Source organism: Ursus arctos, unplaced genomic scaffold (genome assembly GCF_023065955.2).
Source record: "Ursus arctos isolate Adak ecotype North America unplaced genomic scaffold, UrsArc2.0 scaffold_29, whole genome shotgun sequence".
Taxonomy (NCBI): Eukaryota; Metazoa; Chordata; class Mammalia; order Carnivora; family Ursidae; genus Ursus; species Ursus arctos.
Window position 1 is genome coordinate 15,530,716 of NW_026622974.1, and position 23,907 is coordinate 15,554,622.

Below are 23,907 nucleotides of genomic sequence, written 5' to 3' on the forward strand. Positions count from 1 at the left end.
AATACTGTAGGACTTCTTCATCTTACCATGTAGAAGAAATATAAGATTTTCCAAATAACTGTAATAGCCGGCATAATGTGATGCGTGTCTGAGAAGCAGGAGGGCTGCAGTGGTTTATTAGAGGGATTAAACACATCTGGTTTGGTGTATTAGGTCTTTTTGAAGGGAATAGCAAATGAGAAGTCACTCCAGGAATCAGTAGAATATCAGCAGGCAGAATTTAGGGAGGGCATTCCTGGTGAACGGAAAAATGTTATCAAGGCCCAGAAGCTGTATTAGTGTATTGGGGATACAGGAAATACTTCACTTCCATTTAATAATAGCCCTAGGAGGTTGGTGTGAAAGGAGATTCATTGGACCCATTATGTTCGATAGCCAAGATTTTTCAAATATTCTTTCTTCTCATCATAACATCTTTGGAGAAGTGCTTGTTCTCTCATTTAGGCTTTATTTCATTTTCTAAGTGGAATCACCTTAGAGAGTCTCACTGACATCAACATGCATTACTGACTACAATACCGTGAACTTTCGTCATAAAGACAAGTAATTTTCATTCTTTTCTTTTTAAGATTTTATTTATTTATTTGAGAGAGTCAGAGATAGTGAAAGAGAACATGAGCGGGAAAGAGGGGGAGAAGCAGACTCCCCACTGAGCAGGGAGCCTGATGCAGGGCTCGATCCTAAGACCCCGGGATCATGACCCTAGCCAAAGGCAGATGCTTAACCAACTGAGCCACCCAGACGCCCCAAGACAAGTAATTTTCAAATCACCAGAGTCTTGGAGCACCTGGGTGGCTCGGTTAGTTGAGCATCTGACTCCCGATTTCAGCTCAGGTCCTGATTTCAGGGTTGTGAGATCGAGTTCCATCCTGGGCTCCATGCTGAGCATGGAGCCTGCTTAAGATTCTCTCTCTCTCTCCCTCTGCCCCTTTCCCACCCCACCCTCCATCACATGGACTTGCACTCGCTCTCTCTCGCTCTCTCTCTCATAAATAAGTAAATAAATAAGTTCAAATCACCAGTCTTAATAACCTTAAGAGAATAACATTGTATGCCAAAATAAGATCCTTTTTTATTAATTTTAAACATGTAATTTAAAAAACTACTCTAGAAACAATTTTATGAGAAGATATGCCAAAAGTCAATAGGCAACTGTATGTCCTTATATTCTAAACAGTAATGGCTGGTTTAATACTAAAGTGTAAATATACTTTACTAACATAATTAACCCAGTTTTCCTGTGGTGGGTATTGTCCAGGTATGTATTTCACCTTCCTTTTACCTTCAACCTTCCTGTGTTTTAAAGTTTTAGGTGTACTTCTTTTGAACAGAACGTTACTAGCTGCTGAAGTTATCTCAAATCCAATCCAGCAGTAGTGATCTTTTCAGTCCGTTTACATGTAATATTATGTGACTGTGTATGGATTTACTTCTATCATTTTATTATATGCAATATTTCCCCTTTGCTATGTTTTTTAAAATCCTTTTCTTCTTTCTTATCTTTTTGAATTGATTGTATGTTACCACATTGCAATTATCCCTTCTACTGGTTTAGAACAAGGGCCAGCAAAGTACCAACTGTGGGCCAAACCTCACCCACCACGTTTTTTTAAGTAAAATCTTATTGGAATCCAGCTGCGCATATTAGTGTGCATAGCATCTATAGCCACTTTCTTGCTCTCGCAGCAGAGTTGAGTAGTTGGAACAGAAAAAAACATATTTATCATATCGTTTATAGAAAAATGCTGTCAGTCCTGATTTAAAATATACACAGTACGTTGTGTTCTGAAGTTAATGAGTTTAATTTAATAGTCGTTAAGTAAAATGCAAAGCCTATTATTTCCAACCATCCACCTTCCATTCTATGTTCTATAGCTGTACTGTACTTTGCTCTATTCAACCTAATTTGATACTGTTAATTCTCTTGATTTTTAAAACCACAATGTGAGACATTATTATTTATTTTAGGCTAGCCCTGTGTCTCTCATCTTCTTGCTCATCATTATTGTATATATTTCCTTTGGGGGTTGTCTTTCTTCCTGAGGTAAAACCTTTAGCAGTGCCTTTGTTGTTGATGATAAATTCTCTCAGTTTTACTTGCCTAAGAATGTTTTTATTTTGCCCTAATATTTAAAATAGTTTTTGTTAGGTATGGAATTCCATGTGACAGTTCTTTTTCCTTAGCAGTCTGAAGATAGCCATTACCTGTTGACTGACTTCCAAGTTGAGGAACCAGCTCTGATAAAGAGGTCAGCTGTTAGCCCAAAAGTTGTCTCCAGTTTTCTGGAATACTGATTAAATGCAAGTTAGAACTCCCTTTGATCCTCACATACTTTAAGTTTTCTCAAATTTCCCATTGTATTATATTTGTCTTTCCCCAAAGTCCTATTGGTTCACTTAAAATATTTTGTATTCATGTTTTTATTCTCTCTTCTTTAAAACATATAAAAATACACTTATTTATAAGTGTGTATATGTATGTGGGTGTATGTGAATTATTGAAGAAAGTATAAACATACATAATTTAAGACATCTTACTGGCCTTGTGGCTCAAGGTAGAAAATTATTTCCCTAGTTCGAGCGTATTCTATAGGCATCTGCAAGAAAATAAATACAGTCCAGCTTTTTGAGTATGTTCTATTATATTTCACTGCCTAGTAGTAGCCACATGAACTGGGGGAAAAAATATTGCTCACCTCACTAACCCCTCAGCTTAGGTTCTGTTTCCAAACTGGCTGGGTCCAGGGGCTATTTATGCAGTATTTTGTCTCTCATCCTTCTATATATAACCTCCAGAATTTGAAGTCGTAGCGCATCTACCCATTCTCTCTCCACCGTGTAGATACGTTGACGTTTGAGGAATGATGGGAGACTAGCTGCCTCTGCAAATTTGAAACTGAGATGCAAAGGTTAAGATGGATGTTTTAAAATTTCTGAAATTTCTTTGTTATTTTTAAAGGCTATATCTGTTCCAGGTTCTTCTGTCTTTGAAAGGCCCATGTTTCAAACAGGCTTTAACAAATATTACAACAGACGCTGAGGTAATTTTGCATAACCAACAAATATTACAACAGACGTTGAGATAATTTTGCAGAACTTTTGCTCTTTTTAAATTGCTAACTTGGATATAGTGTCACTTTTCCGTCTAAATAAGAATAAATACTGGCATTGTTACTTTTCCTACTTTCTCCTCAATTATGATCTTAACCAAACTTGATAAAATACAGATGTATATATGTATACTTAGCAATGTATATGTTTTATCAGCAAAGGCATCTTCACTTCTAACTTTAAGAAGTTCCAGGCTGAAAAAATTAAATACAAATACAAATAAAATAAAATGCAAAAGAGAAAACCTAGAACTGCAGGTAATCTGGAATGGAAATTGGATGATAGATTGAGCACTTGACTGAGTAGTTATGAGACAGTGACTTGTGTTTGGGAAAGAGGATTTCTTCTGTCTTGAATGGAACTGCATCAAAAACATTACTCATTGTAAATTTCTTGGGAGATGATATTTGCCAGACTCTATAGTAGCCAGTAGACTCTGGCTCAGAGTCGATGATGGTGATATAGGGATTATAAAATAACAGTTCTTGAGGAAAAAGTAATTTTGGATTTTCTTTCTTGTGTTTTTCTTATTTCTTTAGTTCACTGTAGACGATTTATTTTTGCCTTAGTTTTAAAGAACTTGAATATTTGTGATATATGCCCTCTACTTTCAAAAAGAATTAGGGCCACTTTACAAAGCAAACTCCATATAAAGGAGGAAATTTAAAACAAACACACACAAAAAAGCCAATACCTAACCAGCTAAAAAGCCCTGAGCTGTTTGGATCCTATTAAAATAGGCTAAATTATTCTGGTTTCTGATAGTAGCTTAAGTATTACCAAGGTAATACTACAAATTTACTATAATAGCTATTTGGGAATAACTTAACTGAGCATATGTGCATTTATGTATATATATTCATATATCTAATCTGAAAAATTATGAAAATACTGATGCCAATTATCTCCTCTCGTGAAAAAGAACAAGTAGGTATTTTTCCATCCCTATCATTTTTGCTATTTTAAAAATTTCTTTGTTGTTTGAGCAGATTGAGAAGATATTTAATTCATGGATTCTTGCTTTGTCCATTTAAGAGTGAATTATTTATTAAAAATACAAAAACTAGTTTTGGCAATTAAAAACAACATAAGGAATCATGTACTCCACCATTTTACATCTGATGTTCTTAGAGTCTCAGCTCATGACATACTTACATTTTTGTATCCCTCTTAAATAAACAACCACATCAGTAGAAACTAGCATCACCAGTTTAATATATTTTAAAACATAGAAATATATTTAAACAGCACATTTAAAGAATAATAGAATAGACTTCCGTTTCTTATTCTTACAATGGTACACTATTTAAAAATATATTACTTAATGCATCCCCCAATAGAGTTATTATCAATTTTTACTTAAGATAAACTGTGTTTTAAAACAACATTGTAATATACCTGAATTACAAACGAACCCATAGCATTTTGGAAGCTATTTCTGATAGAAGTTTTATTTGAAAGGTCCAAAAAGGCAATTAATAAATGGTGCTTTATGAATATTTTAGATGAGCTGTAAATGAGCCTAACCACGGAGTCACCATAAATAGCAAGTAATCCATTTAAATGTCATTCTTCCGAAAGTTAGTGTGTGTTAAAGAAAAGCCTTAGAAGGCAAAGAAAGAAAATAAATTAATTTCAAGGGGAAGAATACACATGCACATACACACAACAGAACCTTCCCATTTGGAATTATTTGTGCTTGGAGGAAGGTTTACAAAATCCCCTTACAAAATAAGGTTTTCATTGAGCTCATTCTCAAAGATATGAAAAATGGATTTCAGCTGTTCTTTAGAAACGGCAATTCTGTCAAAGCCATTCTGGGATTTTTGGTAATTTCCTTCAGTTTAGTTTCAGTGCTTTTACCCTAAATAAAATCCCTTGCATCACATCAATCAGCAAACTCAGTTATAAAGGAGAGTTAAGGAAAATGGCTCTGTCGGCATCTTTGCTCCAGTATGTTTTATGTATGCAGTGACTCTTGTCTGTGGGGAAGGAAGTGGAGCACATGTAACTGTTTCTTTATTTTGGACTGTTTTTAAATCTGAAAAAAATCTGCAGCAGTAGTGTTCTAGATAATAGGCAGACATGATTTATTTGAGGTAAGAAGGTTGTACTACAATTTTTTAGTGTTAACTTGGAAAGTTATGGACACAGGCTCAAGCCTGTCTCCACAGAATTCCTGAAGCTTTGAGCGCTTTGCAAAATCTACAATCCACAAGCCAAGAAGGAGTGTGCTCCTCCAGTTACACCAATTCTGTTAAAGCAAACAGTTACAACAATTATGTGTAATCTTTCAGCTTCTATGTTCTGCCTACCGCTTATTTATTCAAATCCAGTTCAACATTTCACTTTATCTAATGAAGCAGAAACTCTGAAAGTAAAATTGTGTTTGTCCAAGCATTTTTGCTTGGGTTGTTTTTGTTTTTAGTTTTATTTCTAAATAAATATCCTATCCATTTTCACTGGCACAACACAACCAAAGGCATTCAATTTCCTTTAGCAGTGGTTAACATGCAAAGGAGTTCGGTCTAATTTCGGAAAATTACATAAAAACCGTATTAGAAAAAAAAATGTTGAAATGGAATTGAATTGGACTTAGCATATCCCATTGAAAGTTACACTGGGCTATCTATTGTGTAATAGACCTATAAAATAGATTTTATTGATAAGGCATCCACAAAGGAGAATATATACCTTTAAATAAATAAAAGTGACTATATACACAATATCGTACAAAGGTACAGAGATGAAGTGAGCCGGACTAATTTCATGAAATTCCCTTCTCGTCTGAAAGCATACTTTTTATTATAGTCATGAACCTTAATACAGATCTTTTTCTTATTACCATTATTATTTAAAATTAGTGGCAGCCGCATGAGCGCACTACCATATTTCTGTATTTTTTCAAAATGACATTGGAACTGTCATCAAAGTATAGCACAGAAATGGCATTTAATTTAGTTGGAGCACAACAAGGCTTTGGTACGTGGTCAGGAAACATCAGATGAACCTGGAAAAGAAAAACATGTTTTGTTTTTTTAAAAAACAAGATAGACATTTTGTCTACACCTTTCAAATAATATTCTCGTTTTGTCACACAATCGGGCACACCCTTAAGCTATCAGTCTTCTATTCACATTCAATGGCTGGAGTGGGGGTTGGGGACTGGTAGTGAAGGATGTATTTTTAAGCATTAACACCTAGAGCAACTCACCAGTTCTAATTATGTGTTGGGGCCTTGAAAAATATTCTACCAAGTAAGGAAAACTCCTTCTATGTAATATTCAGCGGAAATTTTCCTGGGGGAAAGAACACGGCAACTAGCACTGAGTTGCTTTTGGTTAGAACGACTACTTCTATCTACTTCATGAGAAATACAGAAGTTATAAATGCAAGTCAATGAAGGGACCCAATTAGACTGCAGAAAGATTTGAATCTAAGAATTCTTTTTCAAAGGACAGTTAAACAACAAATCGTAAAAGTTATGCCAACTCTTCATTTTCCACAGTAGAGGAAGCATAAAAATCACAGCAAAGTGAACTCCAGGTATAATCCAAAACTTGTTTTAAAGTAATGATTTCAACTCTTGTCTACAGAATTTTTTACCAGACTGGCTGGAGTTTAATATCCTTTTACTTTCCTTCTCTCCTAGACAAGTGCCAAAAAGCACGTTCAGCTAAATCAGAAACAAGGAGCCTAGATATTTTAAAAATTGAATATCGCTCTTCTCCAAAAGCCTCCAAAGGTAGCTGTACACCAAAAGTGAAATACTTAAGCAAAGGGTTTATCCTCATTTTGGTAAGACTGGCAGTCTGCCTATGATTTGCAGTCATTGAGCAAGGAGCCCCCTTTCCCACCCACCTACTCTGGCCCTTCCCCCAAAGGAGTTTATGGGAAGTCCCACTGATGAGTCCTAAAGGATCCACAAAAAAGCAAATACAGCCTCTTAGAGTTTTGGCTGCACAATGTCCTGGCTGAAATGATATAGGAGCCCTGCATGTGGACAGAAACAGCAGGAAAAATGAAGTGATCTGACATGAACTTGAAATTTCCTAAGACCTCACAAAACTGAAAGTTGGATAGTTTCTACGAATTTCAGATGCAGCTTGTGTCCCTCATCAGCTTGATCTTCCATAACCCACACATACATGATTGATAAGCCCTTGTTTCAATGGCCTTGGCAGCTTCGCAAAGCAATCGTTCTGAAAAAAAAAATGGATTGTTCTTGAATGGTTTCTCAAACATATTAGTCACAAATATGCTTTCCTTTAGCAACAAACATGCCTGTCTTCTTGTTTCATGTCCTTCACCGAACAAACATACAGAGTGCACAATGCCAGGAAAAAAAAAAAAATCAAACTTCCCATGTATGCTGCAAGTTTTGCAATGACTTATGTCCCATATCCCAGGACAGTGAGGCAGAGCAGGGTCTTGTTCCAAGTCCATGTCAGATTTTTTTTTAATGTTTGTTTTTTGACACTGCCTTCTAGACTACAGCCCCAAAAGCTGACAGTACATAGTTATATATTCATAAGAAAAAAGAAAAAGAAAAACGAGAGAGTATTTTGACAGAGTTTTTTCAATAATTAAGCATTGCTTAGCCTGAAGCAGCCTTTGATATATTAGATACATATTTAATGAAACAGAACTCTGCTTTCTGAGTTCTTGAGATGACAGTATAAAGAGGCAAAGAATTTTCTGAGACGTTATCATTCCTCTATAAGCTAATAGTGGCTGTTGCTTTGAGCCTACAGAAAGACAGTGATCATGGCTATTCTTCCAAGGCTTGAAACAGCAGCATTTCTCTCTGTGTGACTGGCTATTGGGTCATCATGAATTCTCATAGGCAAGGATAGAAGGCTAGGGTTCACAGAGATTCTTTTTACCGGAGGAAGTTGGAATACAACACACCCATCCTTGAAGAGCTCCCCATACCCCAGAAATGATATCCAGTATCAAGAAGTACTTCTATTTATAGATACAGCAAAGATGAAATCATAACATATCTTCAAATTTCCCCAGGAATTTACTCTGTACTTTGCATATGGCACAGAAATAGGCAATCTCATTGGTCAAGAATAAAAAGAAGAACATTTATAAATGACTGCCTTCCAAAATATGTATTTATTTTATCTCTCTGGTTCTCTTTACTCCAAGGTTATTTCCAAAGTTTTTGACAATACCCATGCTCTAGTTGCCATAGACGTGCATCTTTGGTGTCTAACTCTTCTCCAGTACCTATGATGTCCAGACCAGAAAACATCAAGTCATTCAAGGATTTAATATAATGTATATAAACCATTCCTTATTCAAAAGAAAACTGGGATAGTCTTTCCATCAGCTTTAAATTTTAAATTAATTCTGAAAAAAAAAAAAACCTCAAGAGTCAACTCGCAAATTCTAATAGTTCCGTTTTTTTGTTGATCATAAACAAGACTCACCACAAAGACAGATTATTTTTTCCTTATGGCTACTGCTCTCTTACTGTCATCCACTAAAGAGTCACTTCCGTCACTAAGTCTTGAATCTAAAGCAATTTGTCCTCTTCCTCCTATCTTGATGATACATAGTTAAAATGTTCTTATTAACCCAAACATTAATTCAGAATTTTATCACATAGTCTATCGTACCTTCTAGGAGCCTCGCACTTAGTCTTCCAGAGATTGTCCCTCTGCCAAATCAGTAAGTCACACACCATAAGGCAGGTATGTCAGACTCTCAAGAGGTTTCGTGAGCTCATTAGATACAGTACAACCATTTAGAGACCACAAAATCAACATTTCATTATTGTTTTCACAAAAATAAGCCCAGGTTACTAGAGATTAAACCACTGCTAAATTCCTGAGTGAGGAAGGAAAAAATGAAGCTGAAATTCCACCCTAAAGATTATTAAAAAAAATCAGGATCATGAAATAGAAATGAATCTTCTACTTATATTCTACTTAAAGCAGTTTCATAATACCAAAATATGTTGTGGCACATTCTTAAATAATTAGAGTAAAAGCCCTCAGATGAAATTCAGTAAGGCTATTATTCAATGTTTTTGCAATGATTACTAATGAATTGCTAGGTTAGAAGCAGCCCCTGGGAACCTGTGTGGTTCGTCATATTGCATAGTGAAGAAATCAGTGCAGAATGACCACTTCATGTGGTTACTCCAATTTTCCTAGCTGAATCCTTCCCCATTCTGGAATCAGGACCTCTGAAATTCCTGACTATATCCACAATTGTTACTTTGGCTCTAAAAAAGTACCAAGGAAGTTTTAAAGAAAAAATAATGCACTTATAGCTATACACGGGTGCTTTCCTTTAAAATAGCGTTTGTATGATCCTTGCATCTTAAACCATTTTCAATTCTACGAAAACAAAGCATACCAGAGTCTGAACTATGGCATGGTTGGTGGCATTCATGTGGGCATTGAGTGGAAAGGAACATTCTCCATCACAATAAAATGCAGCATATCCTTCTGGTGCTATAATCCAATCCTAGAATGCACACACACAAAAAGAAAATGAAAAAAGAGGAAGAAAAAGAATAAAAGAAATCACCAAAATAAAAATAAAGTAATTCTTAAATAATACCCATATTTAGTCTGGCTAGGTTTCTCTTCTTCATCCAACAATTACTCTAACAAGATAGCCACCCTCAAGCCCTTAATTTATTTTTAAGTTGAAGTTTACAACATGAGTATAAATATTTTCACAAGAAATTGCCCTCTGTAATTTCTCCCAAGAGGTTGCTATGTAGGATATTCATAGTATGTATTAATTCATGTATTCATGAATAAAACCATAATCATTAAATAGCATTGTAAATATTGTTTAAACAGGAAATGATGAACTCTGGAAAGTTCAAGTGAACCAGAAAGGAAAAGAAGAATAAACTTAATTGAGATAATTCCCATTACTTCTTAATAACTCATTCCTGGTTTTAGAAGCCTGACAACCCCCGAAAGCTTTAATATTTGTTCCTTTTGCTGTTTTTCTTTCCATTCGTGTGTTAACTTTATAGTCGCTTTAGAAGAAACGAATTGAAGCAAATTCTTGAGAACTACACATGAAATTTTGGGGGAAGCCAAAAAATTGGCATATGGAATGGTTGTCCTGATTTTTTTTTTCCCCAAGAAGTAAAACTTAGTCCAAGTGTAAACTTATTGAATGAATCGTGTTGAAGGTTCAGCATAAACTTGTTAAATGCTTACATTTTAATATTACTTTTCAATGAGATAGCCCAAATTCAATTCTGCGAATCCATTGTAATGGGATATTGTAATCTAAAGACTTCAATTTAAACTACCAATACACAGAGACATTAAAAACTATTTTGGTTAAATCTTCCTCCTCACCCTGTTTGGGAAGCATATGGAAAAGACAGTAATAAAACTTTTAGGTTCAAGGAAAAAAATGTTTTTTCTGTAGCTTTACTTTATGACAGACATTATAGTCAATGATTCTATCTCTTAGCCCTAGAGTTTGAGACCTTGGGGGCAAATCGTGTTGCTCAAGTTAATCTGAAAAATTGGTGTTAAAATTAGAACTTTGGGATATTTAAACAACATCCCTTTTCCCACTTTCTAAATATCGTAAGGTTATGTTTCTTCTTCAGCATAGTTGTTTCTTACTGTAAACCCTAATAATGATGTTTCAATGGTAGAAGGATAGTGGGGAAATAAAAATTATGTGGATAACACATATACTGAACAGTCATATCAAAAATAATTGGTTAGTGTATTGGAAAAATAACTAACAAAGATTATGAGCAACTCTGGATTTATAATAAAACAGAAAAGAAGCACCTAAGTTGACTGACCATTCTTACCTGCCATCCCAGATCCCGGAAACTCACATAGAGTTCATGCTTCTTACAGGCTTGTTTTTGTTCACTTGTATTATAATCTGAAGATGAAAATTAGATTTTAAACAAATGACAGCTGAACAGGTATCCTAGTATTTCTTTTGTGAGATCAGTGATAAAATTAAAAAGAGGCTGTATCTGATGTTATAAAATATGAGTTTGAATCTTAAAGCTAGAGCCACTTAACTAACCATGTGACCTGTAGGCAAATCACTTGCCCTGAGTTTCTTCTTCTGTAAAATGTAGTCAATTCCATTTACCTTGTGAGGTTCTAATAAGAATTTGGTTAGACTCCCTGTTTCATGGTGCACAATCTGATGCTTGCCATTCATTGAGTACTAGCTGCTCAATGAATGATCATTTATTAATTAATTCACACTATAGTGTGAATACTTAATATACTAATATAGTAATACTTAATATATTAATATACTTGGTATATTAATATACTTAATATATTAATATGTATTAAAAATTCATACAATATTTTTTAACATCTTCCATGAGGCAGACATTGGGAAAGTACCAACTGGGATCTTACAGAGTTGATTATTTTAATAAACATATTAAACTCAGAATACTCAAAGTTGAACTTTGATTTTTTTCCCCCCAAACCTGTCCAACATGTAGACCCTTCCATTTTTGACTGATGGCAGCTTTCCCAGCAAAGACAAAGAAAGAGAGAGAGAGTCAAAATACTCTGTTTTTTCCTCTTACTCTCATATCCAATCTGTCAAGAAATCCTACACATTCTACCTTGAAATAGGTCCAAAATCCACCTACTCTTGCCACCTCCATGACTAGGCAAGGTCAAAGCCACCATGATCTTTCATCTGAATCACTGCAATAGTCTCATTGCCCATTCGCCTTGTTTCTGCCCTTGCTCATCTACAACAAAGCAATCAGGTAGATCTTCTAACAAGTAGTCCAAATTATAGCACTCCCCAGCAAGAAGTCCCACTGGATTTCCCTGTATCACTAAGAGTAAAATATCCTCTGTGGTTTACAAGGCCCAGGCTGATTTGACCCCATTACCTCTTTGACTCATTTCCTACTACTCTTCCTCTCCTTCACTCCATTCTGGCCATTCCACCTCCTTGCTGTTTTCCACCCAGGTAGCTTCCTCCCTCCTTAGGGCCTTCACCCTCACTCTTCCCTCTCCCTTGGTCATATACATAGCTAATGCCTATAGCTTCTTCAATTTTTCACTTAAGCATCATCTTGTCAATGAAGCCTTCACTAACTACCCCATTTAAGACTGCAGCTCCCACTATGGTATTCCGGATCTCCCTCACCTTGCTTTTATTTTTTTTTCCCATTTCACTTTCTTTTTAATATGCTATGCCTTTTACTCATTTATGTGCATTGCTTCTTGTCTGTTTCCTCCCCATAAAGGGTCAGCACTACAAGGTCAACACTCTTGTTTGGTTCTGTTTGATTTACTGATATATCCCAAGTTTCAGAAACAGTCTCTGACACACAGTAGGTACTCAATAAGTACTTGAGGAATTAATAAACGAATTCCTCAATGTGTTCCACAAATGACTTGAAGGAAAGGAAATACATTATTTCCTTTAAATATTTTAGAATATAATCTGAAAAACCCATAACCTTTTATAATTGTTTAAAAGAATTAAGGATGGGGTGCCTGGGTGGGACAATGGTTAAGTGCCCAACTCTTGTCTCAGCTCAGGTGGTGATCTCAGGGTCATGAAATTGAGGCCTGCATCAGGTTCTGTGCTGAGTGTGCAGACTGCTTACAATTCTCTCTCTCCCTTTCCCTCTGCCCCTCCCCCACCCACTCATGCTCTTGCTCGCTCTAAAAAAAAAAAAAAAAAAAAAAAAGGATTAATGGAGAGCCTCAATATTGCATCTGGACTAAAGTAATACCAAAGAGACACAGAGCTTTATAGAAAATCTCTGCTGTCTTCTTTGGCATTTGTTCACACTTTATACAAATAGCATTCTAGAAGCTAACCCATTTTTATTATTTCCAATGTGAAATATGAAAGAGGAAAAAATACAGGGTAAGGGAGCCAGCAAAGTAACTTATTTTCAAAGAAGACAGCTAATTTTTTCCTCTAGGAATAACTGCTATGTTCACTCTGACAATCATCTCTATCAAATCAATGTAGTAGTTTACTAGGCAGAGTAGTGTGTCCTAAGATGTCACCTTCCAGTTTAATTATCCTCAACCTCTAATGAAAATGTAGGCACATCAAAAATCCATGAAGCCCATCTTCGCGGGGCTTGTCGTCTACCTTTCACAGTTACTTCAAGTAATTCTTTAAATTCTGCCTAAAAAACAAAATAATGATTAAATATTGAACTCACACTTTTTTACTTCTAGGTCAGAGTTTTTCCTGCTGTGCAACTAGCTTCATTAAAACAAATTAAATATGTAGATAATGACAGAAAATGGAGAAAAGAGAATTTATTTGGAATGCGGCACTCTTATTCTTTGGGTAAACTCTTTCCCTGACCAGAATAGCACAAAGAGTTAATTTTGTCCAGGCAATGAATAAGCATACTGTAACACTAACTACAATAACATGAAATGGATAAGTTCCCTGTATCATTTTTAGGGAAAAGAAATAATTAATTGTCCCTTGCAATGACTCAACTTTGCCACTATAGCATGAAAGGAGTTACAGACTTTGTAAGTGGATGGATATGGCTAAATTCCCATAAAACTTTACTTCTGGATGCTAAAATTTGAGTTTCGTATGATTTCTATGGGAAACAAAAAGTTATCCTTCCTCTGAGTCTTTTTCAAACATGTAAAAATCTAAAGACCATTTTTAGCAACTGGGGCATACAAGAACAGGCCACAGGGCCTTGCCTCACGAGCCCCCGCATTAGACAATGATGGGAATATTTATTCATTCATCCTTGTCTTAATTAAAAACACTGAATATGAATAACGACATTGTAGCCAATAACACATACAAGTATATACGAAAAGCCATAAACTACGTATATGGTTATATGAATTCCATGTTTATAAAAAAAAAAAGAAAGTAAAACTTAAAAGTCAAAATAGATCTGTTCCATCTATGCAGCTTTTCATACAGGCTAAGTGATGCATATAATGTAACATCACATGAAGGTAACGAGCAATGAAATTTATAACAGAATCTGATTCCAAGAGTCTGATTTCATAGAGCGTTAGGACCATATGCTTATTCTGCCAGAAATAAAAATTACTGGATGAGTGAAGTGAATGTTGTACCCAAACCAGCACAGTCTGCAGTTAGGTCTACTATAAGTGGTTGGCAGAATAAACTAAAGGAGGAAGGGCAAGGAAATTATATCTCTAAAAAATAGTGATCGATCGCCCCTCGAAAATTAAAATGAAATGGACATAATGCTACCTACCATAGATTAACTTGCCTACAAATGAAGAATTCTAACAGAAATTACTAAAATGTTCTGGTGCCACGAGCACACTAGAAAAGCATGCTGTTATTCCTCAACTAAAATGCAGATGTTCCAAATGCAGCATTTCTTTGTTTTGTCTTGTAATGGTAACACTACTGGGAAACCAGGGCCAAAATATTGATAGTATTGCTAAATACTTTATGCAAACTTCTCTATGATCAATTCCTGCAAACAGTGCAAATTTAATCTTTTTCTTAAACTTGTTTAAGAACTTATTTTGTCTTAGAAAAAAAATGTAAAAAAAAATACATAGAGGTTAAAAGTGATTAAAAAAAAAAAAAAAAAAACCCTGAACTCTACATAGGAGTTCAAAGGTCTGTCCACCAGTCTCTGAAAAACAAACAACCAACCAACCAAATAAATGGACATGGGGTAGCTTAGCAATGAAGTGGGGAAAAAAAAGAATTTAAATCCAGACAACTCCATATACCAGTATGGGTTTCATTTTTTACTTTTTAAATCTAGTATTGGCTTCTTTAAGGGATGAAATGTAGATATATCTAGAAAACAAAACAAAACAAAAAATCCAAAATAGAATCTAACATTTAACCATGTCAAAAGCTTAAACAAGCCAACTATGATGAGAGACTGTGTTTCAAAACAAAAGAAGTGCTAGCATTCTCACGCTCAGTTCCCAGCAGAAAAAGGGGACGAAGGAAGTCAGCACCTAAGCATTGGAATTTTCGCTAATTTACAGAAAATGGAAATGACAAATGAATGAAGGTATAAGAGGTAAAGAAGCAGGAATAATGCTACAATAGACCATTTAATAATGTAAATTTTGATATGACCTGGGAGGTAGAAAAATTCATGACAAACCCCAAACACATAGCAATCCCTTCAAAGATGAGGGATTTAAAAATGCTACTACTATTCTATCTTAATCATCATCTTCCATGTCCAGTGAATTCCTTGATTGATTTGTGCACAACCCACTAGGAATTACTATTACTGATTTGTGTAGGAATAACTGTGTTTGTCTCTGTGTAGAAATGTCTGACACAGAACAGAAAACACAAAACAATGACTATCTGGTATGTTCGCTTAACTCTGCTAAGCAAAGGGTCTGCGTGGATGATGCAGCTAATATCTTCACCTTTGAGCTCACTGACAAAAACTGTCCACAAACCTGAGTTTCCAACGGCCCACCAGACATCTCTAAATAAAAGCTTCCTGGATGCCTCCTACTCACTATTTTTACTTTTGGCCTCACACTCTAAAGATGCTCATTACTTTGGCTAACAGGATCACCTGTCATCTGGTGGCCCAAGTAAGAACATTTGGGAAGTTTCTTGACTTTCTTTCTTTCTCCCTCATGTCCTACATTAAATTGGTCCACATAGCCCACTGACTGACCCATTTCTAGTCTAGATAACTGGTTGGAAGCCCTTTGCTCTCTTGGTTACCTCATCCTTCCTCAACATCCTCTCCTGGTAACTTTGTTCACCCCTGCTCTCCCTCCTCCATCTCTGACCACAAGTCTTGGTCTCTTTCATGGAATTGCTTTTTCTCCTTGCCTATACTTAGAGGACTAATACTTCCATGGGAGGCTCCATTCCTGAATTCTTTTATTTTCTATGGCACTGTCAAGTCCTATGCTTCATCGAAGCTCATATCCATATCTTTTTCCTATACCTTCCACTTATTCTTGACATTCCCAGTCCAGAGTCCTGTCTCAACCCTCCCTGTTCGTCCCATCCCACATGTTTTGGTTTCCATTTCCCCTTTTTCCAATTTATAATTTTCAGTGCTTGGAGTGTTGGATTAGATTCCTAATCACTATTTGGGCTTTCGATTTCCTCCCTTGGCATCCCATCCTTCACTCTGATGCCAAATCTAACTTTTTAAAATGCATATCTGATTACGGCACTCCTTTTTCCAATTGCCTATATGAAGACACCATAGTTCCTTACTACTGCATACTCTAGCCTTTATAATTTGGTTCCTGCATACTTTTCTAGCTTCTTCCATACCTCATAAAAAGATTATAGATAAATAAATGTACAGATACATAATATAGACACCAAAATTGTTATTTTAGGAGGGATTTCCAAAGTTTTTGTGTGATTCAGGGCACAAATAACAGTTTTTAGTGTTAATTATTATAGAAATCAAGTGGATCAGAAACATTCTCACACGTGCAGCCTTATAAGATTTTCACTGCAGCCTTGATCTTGAGAGCCCCAGTTTGGAAACAACCAAGATGTCTTTTAAGAGTGACAGGACCAAATAAACTCTGATACAAGCACTGTTGACTATATTGTAACCGTTAAAAAGAATGAGGTCACTCAATTTGAAAGATGACTGAGACATACTGTTTTTTGAAAAAATCCATAAAACCAACTCTATTACATTCTGGAAAAGTCAAAACTATGAGGACAATAAAAAGATCAGTGGTTGCTAAGGGGAGGGAGGGATGAATAGCCAGAGGAAGGAAGATTTTGAGGGCGGTGAAAGTACTCTGTATGATACCACAATGATGGATACATGTCATTATACATTTGTCCAAACCCACAGAATGTACAATACCAAAAGTGAATCCTAATGTAAACTATGAACTTTGGACAATTATAGATTCATCCTTGTGATTCATCCTTGGGAAGAAAGGCACCATTCTGATGAGTAATGTTGATAATGGGGGAGGTTAAGCATTGTGGGGCAGGGATATATGGGAAATCTTTGTACCTTCCTCTCAATTTTGTTGTGAACCTAAAATTATTCTAAAAAATAGTCTTTAGAAATACATAAGATATATCATTTATGTAATTAAACACACATAATAAAAATATATTCTCCCAAAGAGATGAATATATAGATGAAAAGATTTGCAAGTATAGGTACCATGTTGATATAAGTGTATCAGAGTAACCTCTCTCAAAGGATTTAGGTGATCAAGAGAGAACTTTAGTTTTATTGATGATTTGATTATCTTTAAATAATGAACATATATATTAATTATATGATATAGAACATTCTAAAGAAATCATTGTAATCAATTGTTCTTTCTGATTTTGATTAACATCTGTTTGTCCAAGAGGCATGAGTTTACATTGCATATATTAGACAAAAGACACTGCCTATCAGAGTTGAGAATAAGTATAGAATGTTTCCATGATTCTGAAAGACTTGGCCCAAGAAATCACCATGGTTTCAGGTAGAGCCACTATGGATTGGATTCACTTTCAACAATCCCTAGTACCCAGGACACAATAAGCAATCTTTGCAAGCAGTTCTGCAGTGAAGCAGGACTTGCCATTTGTCTTATTAATTCTTCCAAATTCTTAATACTCTATTCTTTTCAGCACTCATATAGTTCTTAGAAGACCACCTTGCTCTCAGTAGTTCCTTAAGACCTTATCAACCTAGTACCAAAAGCCTTTTTAAGCTAACTAAAAAATTAGCTATTACCTCCATTTCCTTTCCTCCACACCCAAATTCAAATAAACACCCATTATGCTTCCTCCTCGTGAAAGAGGCAATATCTCACACAATGTGTTTGCTCAACCTCCTTGCCAAAAATCTGAAGAAGGACAAAGAGGGACAATTTCTGCAGAAAATCTAGGGGCAGTGTTTCTGCATATATTCACCTGAAAGAGGAATTAAGTTTTTTTCCGTTCAGTGTACACATTAATTTAACAAGTTCCTATTCTGTGCCAAGCATTGTTCTAGGCTTCTCCATAGGAGTATAGAAGAACAAAGGATCATTGAGAAGTTGGAAGGCAAGAATCTTTGAAATAGGAAAAGAAGTTGGGTAAAGAAAGCAAGAATGACCTGGGTTTTAATTCTCCTGCACTAACCGAGATTTTTGACATTTGACACATGCTTTGCAGAAAAAAATGCAATCAGGCAAACATCTAATACAACTCTCTTCACCCCCATTGGCTTCTCTCTTAGCCGTGTAGTCTTCAAACAGTATTTTATTGTAAAAGCTTAGTACTATTACAGCATTTATTATTTATATTTGAATAATTTTAAAATTTCACTGGCATTTCAAGTTTCCTAAGTATCAAATTTTGTGTTTATATTAGCATTCCCTTTCCTTAAATCCCTGTCTGTTAGGCCAAATCCTATGAGACTTTTCCCCGTCTGCTTGATTACTACCTATTGAAAGGTTACGTCTCCTAGACACAAACCAGCTACTTTCTTTCTTATTACCAAAATATGAACATGCTCCAAAACTATCTACCACATATTTCACAGACATGCCTGCCAATGACAAACTTTTTAAAAAGAAAATATTGGTCTATATTAGAATAATTTTGTACTCTAAATGGTGTTAGGAAACTGGTGAAAAGTTACATGATTTCTGCTCCATGTGTTTTATTCATCTCTAGTTATAGAAGTACATTTGTTACTTGTGGTCAGAAAGAGAAGATAAATAGAGTTCACGAATAGGGAAAAGGACTTTGATGATTTCAGTCTCTGGAACGCCTCTGCCACAGTCCTTATGAGCTCCAATAATAAGTTTGCGACTTACATTTTTCCCTTTGTAATTTCCTCAGAAATTATTCACTATTCTATTCACGGTTTAACAAACCTTTCCTTAATGCAGTCTGCTACATCAAATTAAAAACATTTCAACCAATTTCAGAACCATTCTACATGAAAAGAAAAATATACAACTTTGACAGGCTAGTATTTACAAGGAAGAAAAGGTCTTAGAAAGTTATTTTTCCCCATCTTTCATATTAAGCAATTATAATTTTTGCCAAACTAAATATCTTGCGAAGATCTTTATAAAATAGCTTTGTAACAAGGCACTAATATCACGTTTTACTTTCAAGTGAAAAATATGGTTAAACTTATTTGTTGGGGAAAATTATTGTAAAACATTACTCTATAGCATGTAATTCAGTATAATGTAATTTCATATAGAAATCTTTCCCATTTCTGTTACTAAATACATCAAATAGACATCTATCTAACACGATTGTCCTGATGCCCATATTTTAGGAAGATTCCAACGAATTCCAGTTTAGTATTTTTGTTGAAAGTCCCAGGCGCAAAAAAAAAAAAAAAAAAAAAAAAGACTATTTTTTCTGGTTTTGTTTATAATAATTCTTACCTAACACTCATACACATTTGAGCAATAAAAAATTTCAGTAGGATTTGTCAGTTTCAAGTGACTGGGGGAAAAAATGAAGATTTCAGGAATAATGGCAAATACTGTCTGAATGTGTCTTTTTGGAAGAGTACAGCATTCTAATTTGCTTGAATCCCATATGCAGGAATCATGTCTGTTTTGTTCACCAGCTCATCCACTGGGCCTGGCAAGTACACTGCATATGGTGGCCATTAACATAGAACACATATTTTTCAAATGAACAAACATATTGTACTAAGTTGGGATGTTCTAGGATAAATTTTCCCCTTCAAGCAGATTTATTTTTTATAGATAAAATTTCTTGGAATAAAATAGCCATCATTTTCATCTAAGAACAGCTTATGAAAATCTGTTTGCAGCCTGGACTAAACAAGACACTTATTGGTATAAATAAAATGATTAAATAACTTCAGATTTTGGCAGATTCATTCAGATCCCCTGTACTTTTATCTCCTTTTCTATCAACTGATAGATCAAATTGCAAGCACGTTGGGATCATTTGTGCATCTGTAATATTTTGATACCGGATTTTATACATATGTGTATACATACACACACATAAAGCAGGTTATCTAGATAACAGTCTTCCAAATAATTAATGGAAATGTAAATATTACCTCAGTTTCCATATAATCTTTTTTTTTTAAGATTTTATTTATTTATTCGACAGAGAGAGAGACAGCCAGCGAGAGAGGGAACACAAGCAGGGGGAGTGGGAGAGGAAGAAGCAGGCTCATAGCAGAGGAGCCTGATGTGGGGCTCGATGCCATAACGCCGGGATCACGCCCTGAGCAGAAGGCAGACGCTTAATGACTGAGCCACCCAGGCGCCCCTCAATTTCCATATAATCTATGCTGCTTTTATTGTCAGAGAAAATGGAAACTGCATGATTCACAGGTATTGCCTTAAGTACTGAAGAAATCTTTTTATGTTGAATTTACCTGGTTGCCCATCCACATCTGAGAGGCCCCGTGGAAGTCAACTCAGCAAGTTGTGTAGATGAGTTTTGGCTAGACTTTGTTGTCGTAGCCATTTCATAATCTTATTACTGCCAGCTTGATTTTAATTTGAACCGAGTCTTTCAACATACAAAGGCAAGTCGTACTTATTTTGAAATGTATTACCGAGTGATTCACTGATGAAACATTCTGAGGACGTGTGAAACATTGCTGGGTGATTTAATAGACCAAACAAAGGTATACGCAGAGGGTAAATCTATCGTGGCTACTGGATTTGCGACGTATGACCCCCATAACTCTCTGGGCACAACTCTCTGACCCCATAACTCTCTGGGCACAACTATCTTACCTCCAACACTGGACATTCTGGAGGAGTCCTGATGAGAGCCCGGTTTATTGCGGTTTTGATTTTTCCGTTTGTTAGCTGCTCTCACAGATCGAAGAAGTACCTCACTTGCCTTGAAGAAGGCCACCATGAACGGCTGTTTTGACTGAGGCCCATGTCTTCCCACAAGACCGGCGGATTTTACATTGATACTGCGTCCTAAAACAGAAAGCACAAGCACTTGGTTTATAAGAAAGAAAGAAAGTTTACCTGACGTGAATGAATTCTGAGGGTGCTTTGAACAAGTAACATCACTTTTAAAAACATTATCAGAATGTTTTCCTTGCAGGCCAAAGATTTTTATAAACATTGAAAGTTTGCCGTTACAATTATCCATGCTTGGTTTTATATTTTGCATCATTCTTCACCACAGAACGCCCTCCGGCTGCCTTCACTAACTGATCCTTCTCAGACCTGGAAGTCAGCAATATTTTAAATGGAAAGGCTTGACTACCATCAGCCTGGAAATGTCCATATTAAATAACAATTTCAAAAGTATTAGCTATGGGCCCTTCTGCATTAAATGCCCTATAATTTTCCTCTAAGTGATAAAAGCTGAATGGCTGCCTGAGTGTTTCTACTTTCTCCAGCTTTTTCAAACCTTTCAAGTGTTAATTAGTGCTGATAGCCTTCCGCCTTCACCTCTGGCCTGTGCCCAGCAAACTGCACAAAGCTATGCTCTCCTTAAAGCTCTTCACAGGTCATTCTAGAAGCTCCTGCTGGAGATGGAGTTTTGCTTTAAATTCCAGTTCTTTCTCAACACAAAGTATTTTGAAGTAATCATGGCACTTGCGGAGTTCCTCCCGCTCTGAGTTTGGACACACCTGGATGTTTACTGAAAGGATTTCCAAACTTGTTACCCAAGCCTGGAGACTCTAAGAAAGAAAAGTTCAGGGGAGTTTGGAGACTCACTCTTGTCTCTAAACCAGTCTGCATCCCAGACCCTTTGGAGCCTGTTGGTGTGGTTGTGTATCAGGGAATGATAGCAACCAGAGCTTGTGTAGGAATGCGTTAGAGGTCAAAGTGTCCTAGAGACTAGAAGTAGATGTTGATAAAGAGCCTCCCCACTGGGTAGTAATAATAATACTTAAAGGTATTTGGAGCACCTGCTATGTATGTGCTAGGTATTTTTCTAAGTGTTTTCCATGCAATATTTAATGTGATTCTACAAATACTCTAGGAGTTAGGCATTACTATATCTCCCTTTCTACAGTTCACTCTTGTTATGCTCTTGTAATTTAAAAAAAAATCACTGAAAATTATATATATAGACTATATATTTATTGTTTTATATATATAATATATATAATCATTGGCTGATATCTAGTTTGATGAAAATCACCCAAGGAGGATGAACTATTTAACCTTAGCTTGTAAATTTAGTTGAGAATTACTAAAAACTCAAGCAAAGTTTCTACTCTAGATACAGAAGTTACCGATCTTTTAAGAGTAATATATAATGTGGCTTGAAATATGTGCATGATTGACTCTGCCTTGCCCCCTGAGAGATGTGCATGTTTTCTTAAAATATTTATTCAGTAAAGACTGTGGAGTAACCTTAGTCCATTATAAGACCTGACCCACCTTAGAAGAAAGAAAAGGAAAACAAGTCCTTGAAACGGCATCAATGGCATTTTAGCAAATAAACTCTTGGTCTTAACAAAATTTATTTTGGCAGCATAAACACTTTTGTGTATACTTGTATTGTGCAGAGACCTTCTACCGTCAGAAAACGAGACTGTGTCATGTGAGGCTCTGCAGCTGTTGGGAGGGACACAGAGGTCCTTTAAATGTGGAGGTATTGGTTAAAAAAAGAAAAAAAAAAAAAAAAAGCGTGTGCGCTAATCCAAGCAGCGTCCGTGGCCTCATCAATTGTTCTACAACGTATCGGGAAAATCCGTTCCGTTCCCACAATTATTAAAACGGTATCTGGCTCACAAACACCACTGCGCTCAGTCCTACCGAAGAAAGAACTTACAAATAATCAAGGCAGTAAACCTTAAACAAATAAGCATATAGGTTTCTCTTTTAAATGCAAACTTACAGTGGCTCTCTGCCAGAGTCTATATTTCTTAGAAAAACTCTATCACTGGCATAAATGAAAGAGGCAGTTTGATTTGTGGTCAGAGCAGTTTCCATTCTACTTCCACTGTAACAAATGTATTAATTCAGCTCAGACTTCCTCCTTCTGGCAGCCCTTTTGCTGTAAAAAGAGAAATTAGAAGTTCCAGCCAAATACCATACCTTGAACTGACCCACTTCAATACATAAACACTTTTACAACATGTTTATTCAGGTGTACCACTTGAAATTGGTTTAAGATGTTTCCAGTGACAGAGCTCAGCGAAAGAAAAAAAAAAAAAGAACTGAGAAACTTGACTGTTATAGAATAGAATAACTGGCGATCTGTTCTTCAAAAAAATTTTTTTCTCTCTTAGAGTACAACATAAAATGTATTTGTTGAGCTTTTATTTTGATTTTTTAATGAAGTGTTAATTTAACAGGAACTAAATTTTTACTTGTATACATCGATGACTGCAGGAATCATTTCTAATATATGATCTCTCTAATACTAAAATAGGTTGCCACAAGATGCTCACAAATGGAATGGAGGTAAAATCGGTTTTCCATTCATTACAACACACACTGCCCCTTTTATGGTGAAATAAGCACTTAACACAAAATTCCAAGTTTCCTTGGGTTTGCAAGAGAGTCTCTTTTATTATCATTCTAAAGACTTTCTATATTGTAATTTTTATCTGTGGAGAAATAATACTGCTCTAAAGATTTATGTTCTGAAAACTGTAAAGATGTGTGTATGTTACAAATATGGGTTTCTTGGGCTTTACAAAGGTGGATATTGTGTGTGAAGCAAAGTAGTCTTCAAACCAACGTGAACTCCCTTTAAAATAACTTTTGATATTATTAAGTTTCCTCTTGGTTTCCTTTTTACTTCAGCAACGAGGTGACTATTAAGATTCCATAAGTTAATGCTTGCTGAGTTACTCTTGGTCTCGAGCTCCACCAATAGAACATTAACTATGTGACCCGT

At 35.7% G+C, this 23,907-nt stretch overlaps 1 protein-coding gene across 2 annotated transcripts in view; it reads right to left on the reverse strand.

Annotated features, from left to right (window-relative positions):
* Nucleotides 1–4,302: 4,302 nt before the first annotated feature.
* Nucleotides 4,303–23,907, reverse strand: part of BMP5 (bone morphogenetic protein 5) — a 113,509-nt gene continuing 93,904 nt past the window's right edge. The window contains exons 4-8 of one of the 2 annotated variants that reach the window (XM_026507191.4): nucleotides 20,820–21,014; nucleotides 10,931–11,007; nucleotides 9,487–9,597; nucleotides 7,260–7,313; nucleotides 4,303–6,121 (exon numbers count right to left, since the gene is read on the reverse strand). In XM_026507191.4, the coding sequence (XP_026362976.1) occupies nucleotides 5,972–6,121; nucleotides 7,260–7,313; nucleotides 9,487–9,597; nucleotides 10,931–11,007; nucleotides 20,820–21,014 (587 nt within the window). In that variant the 3' untranslated portion in view covers nucleotides 4,303–5,971. The remainder of the gene's footprint in view (nucleotides 6,122–7,259; nucleotides 7,314–9,486; nucleotides 9,598–10,930; nucleotides 11,008–20,819; nucleotides 21,015–23,907) is intronic. The other variant, XM_026507193.4, reaches the window with a different exon arrangement.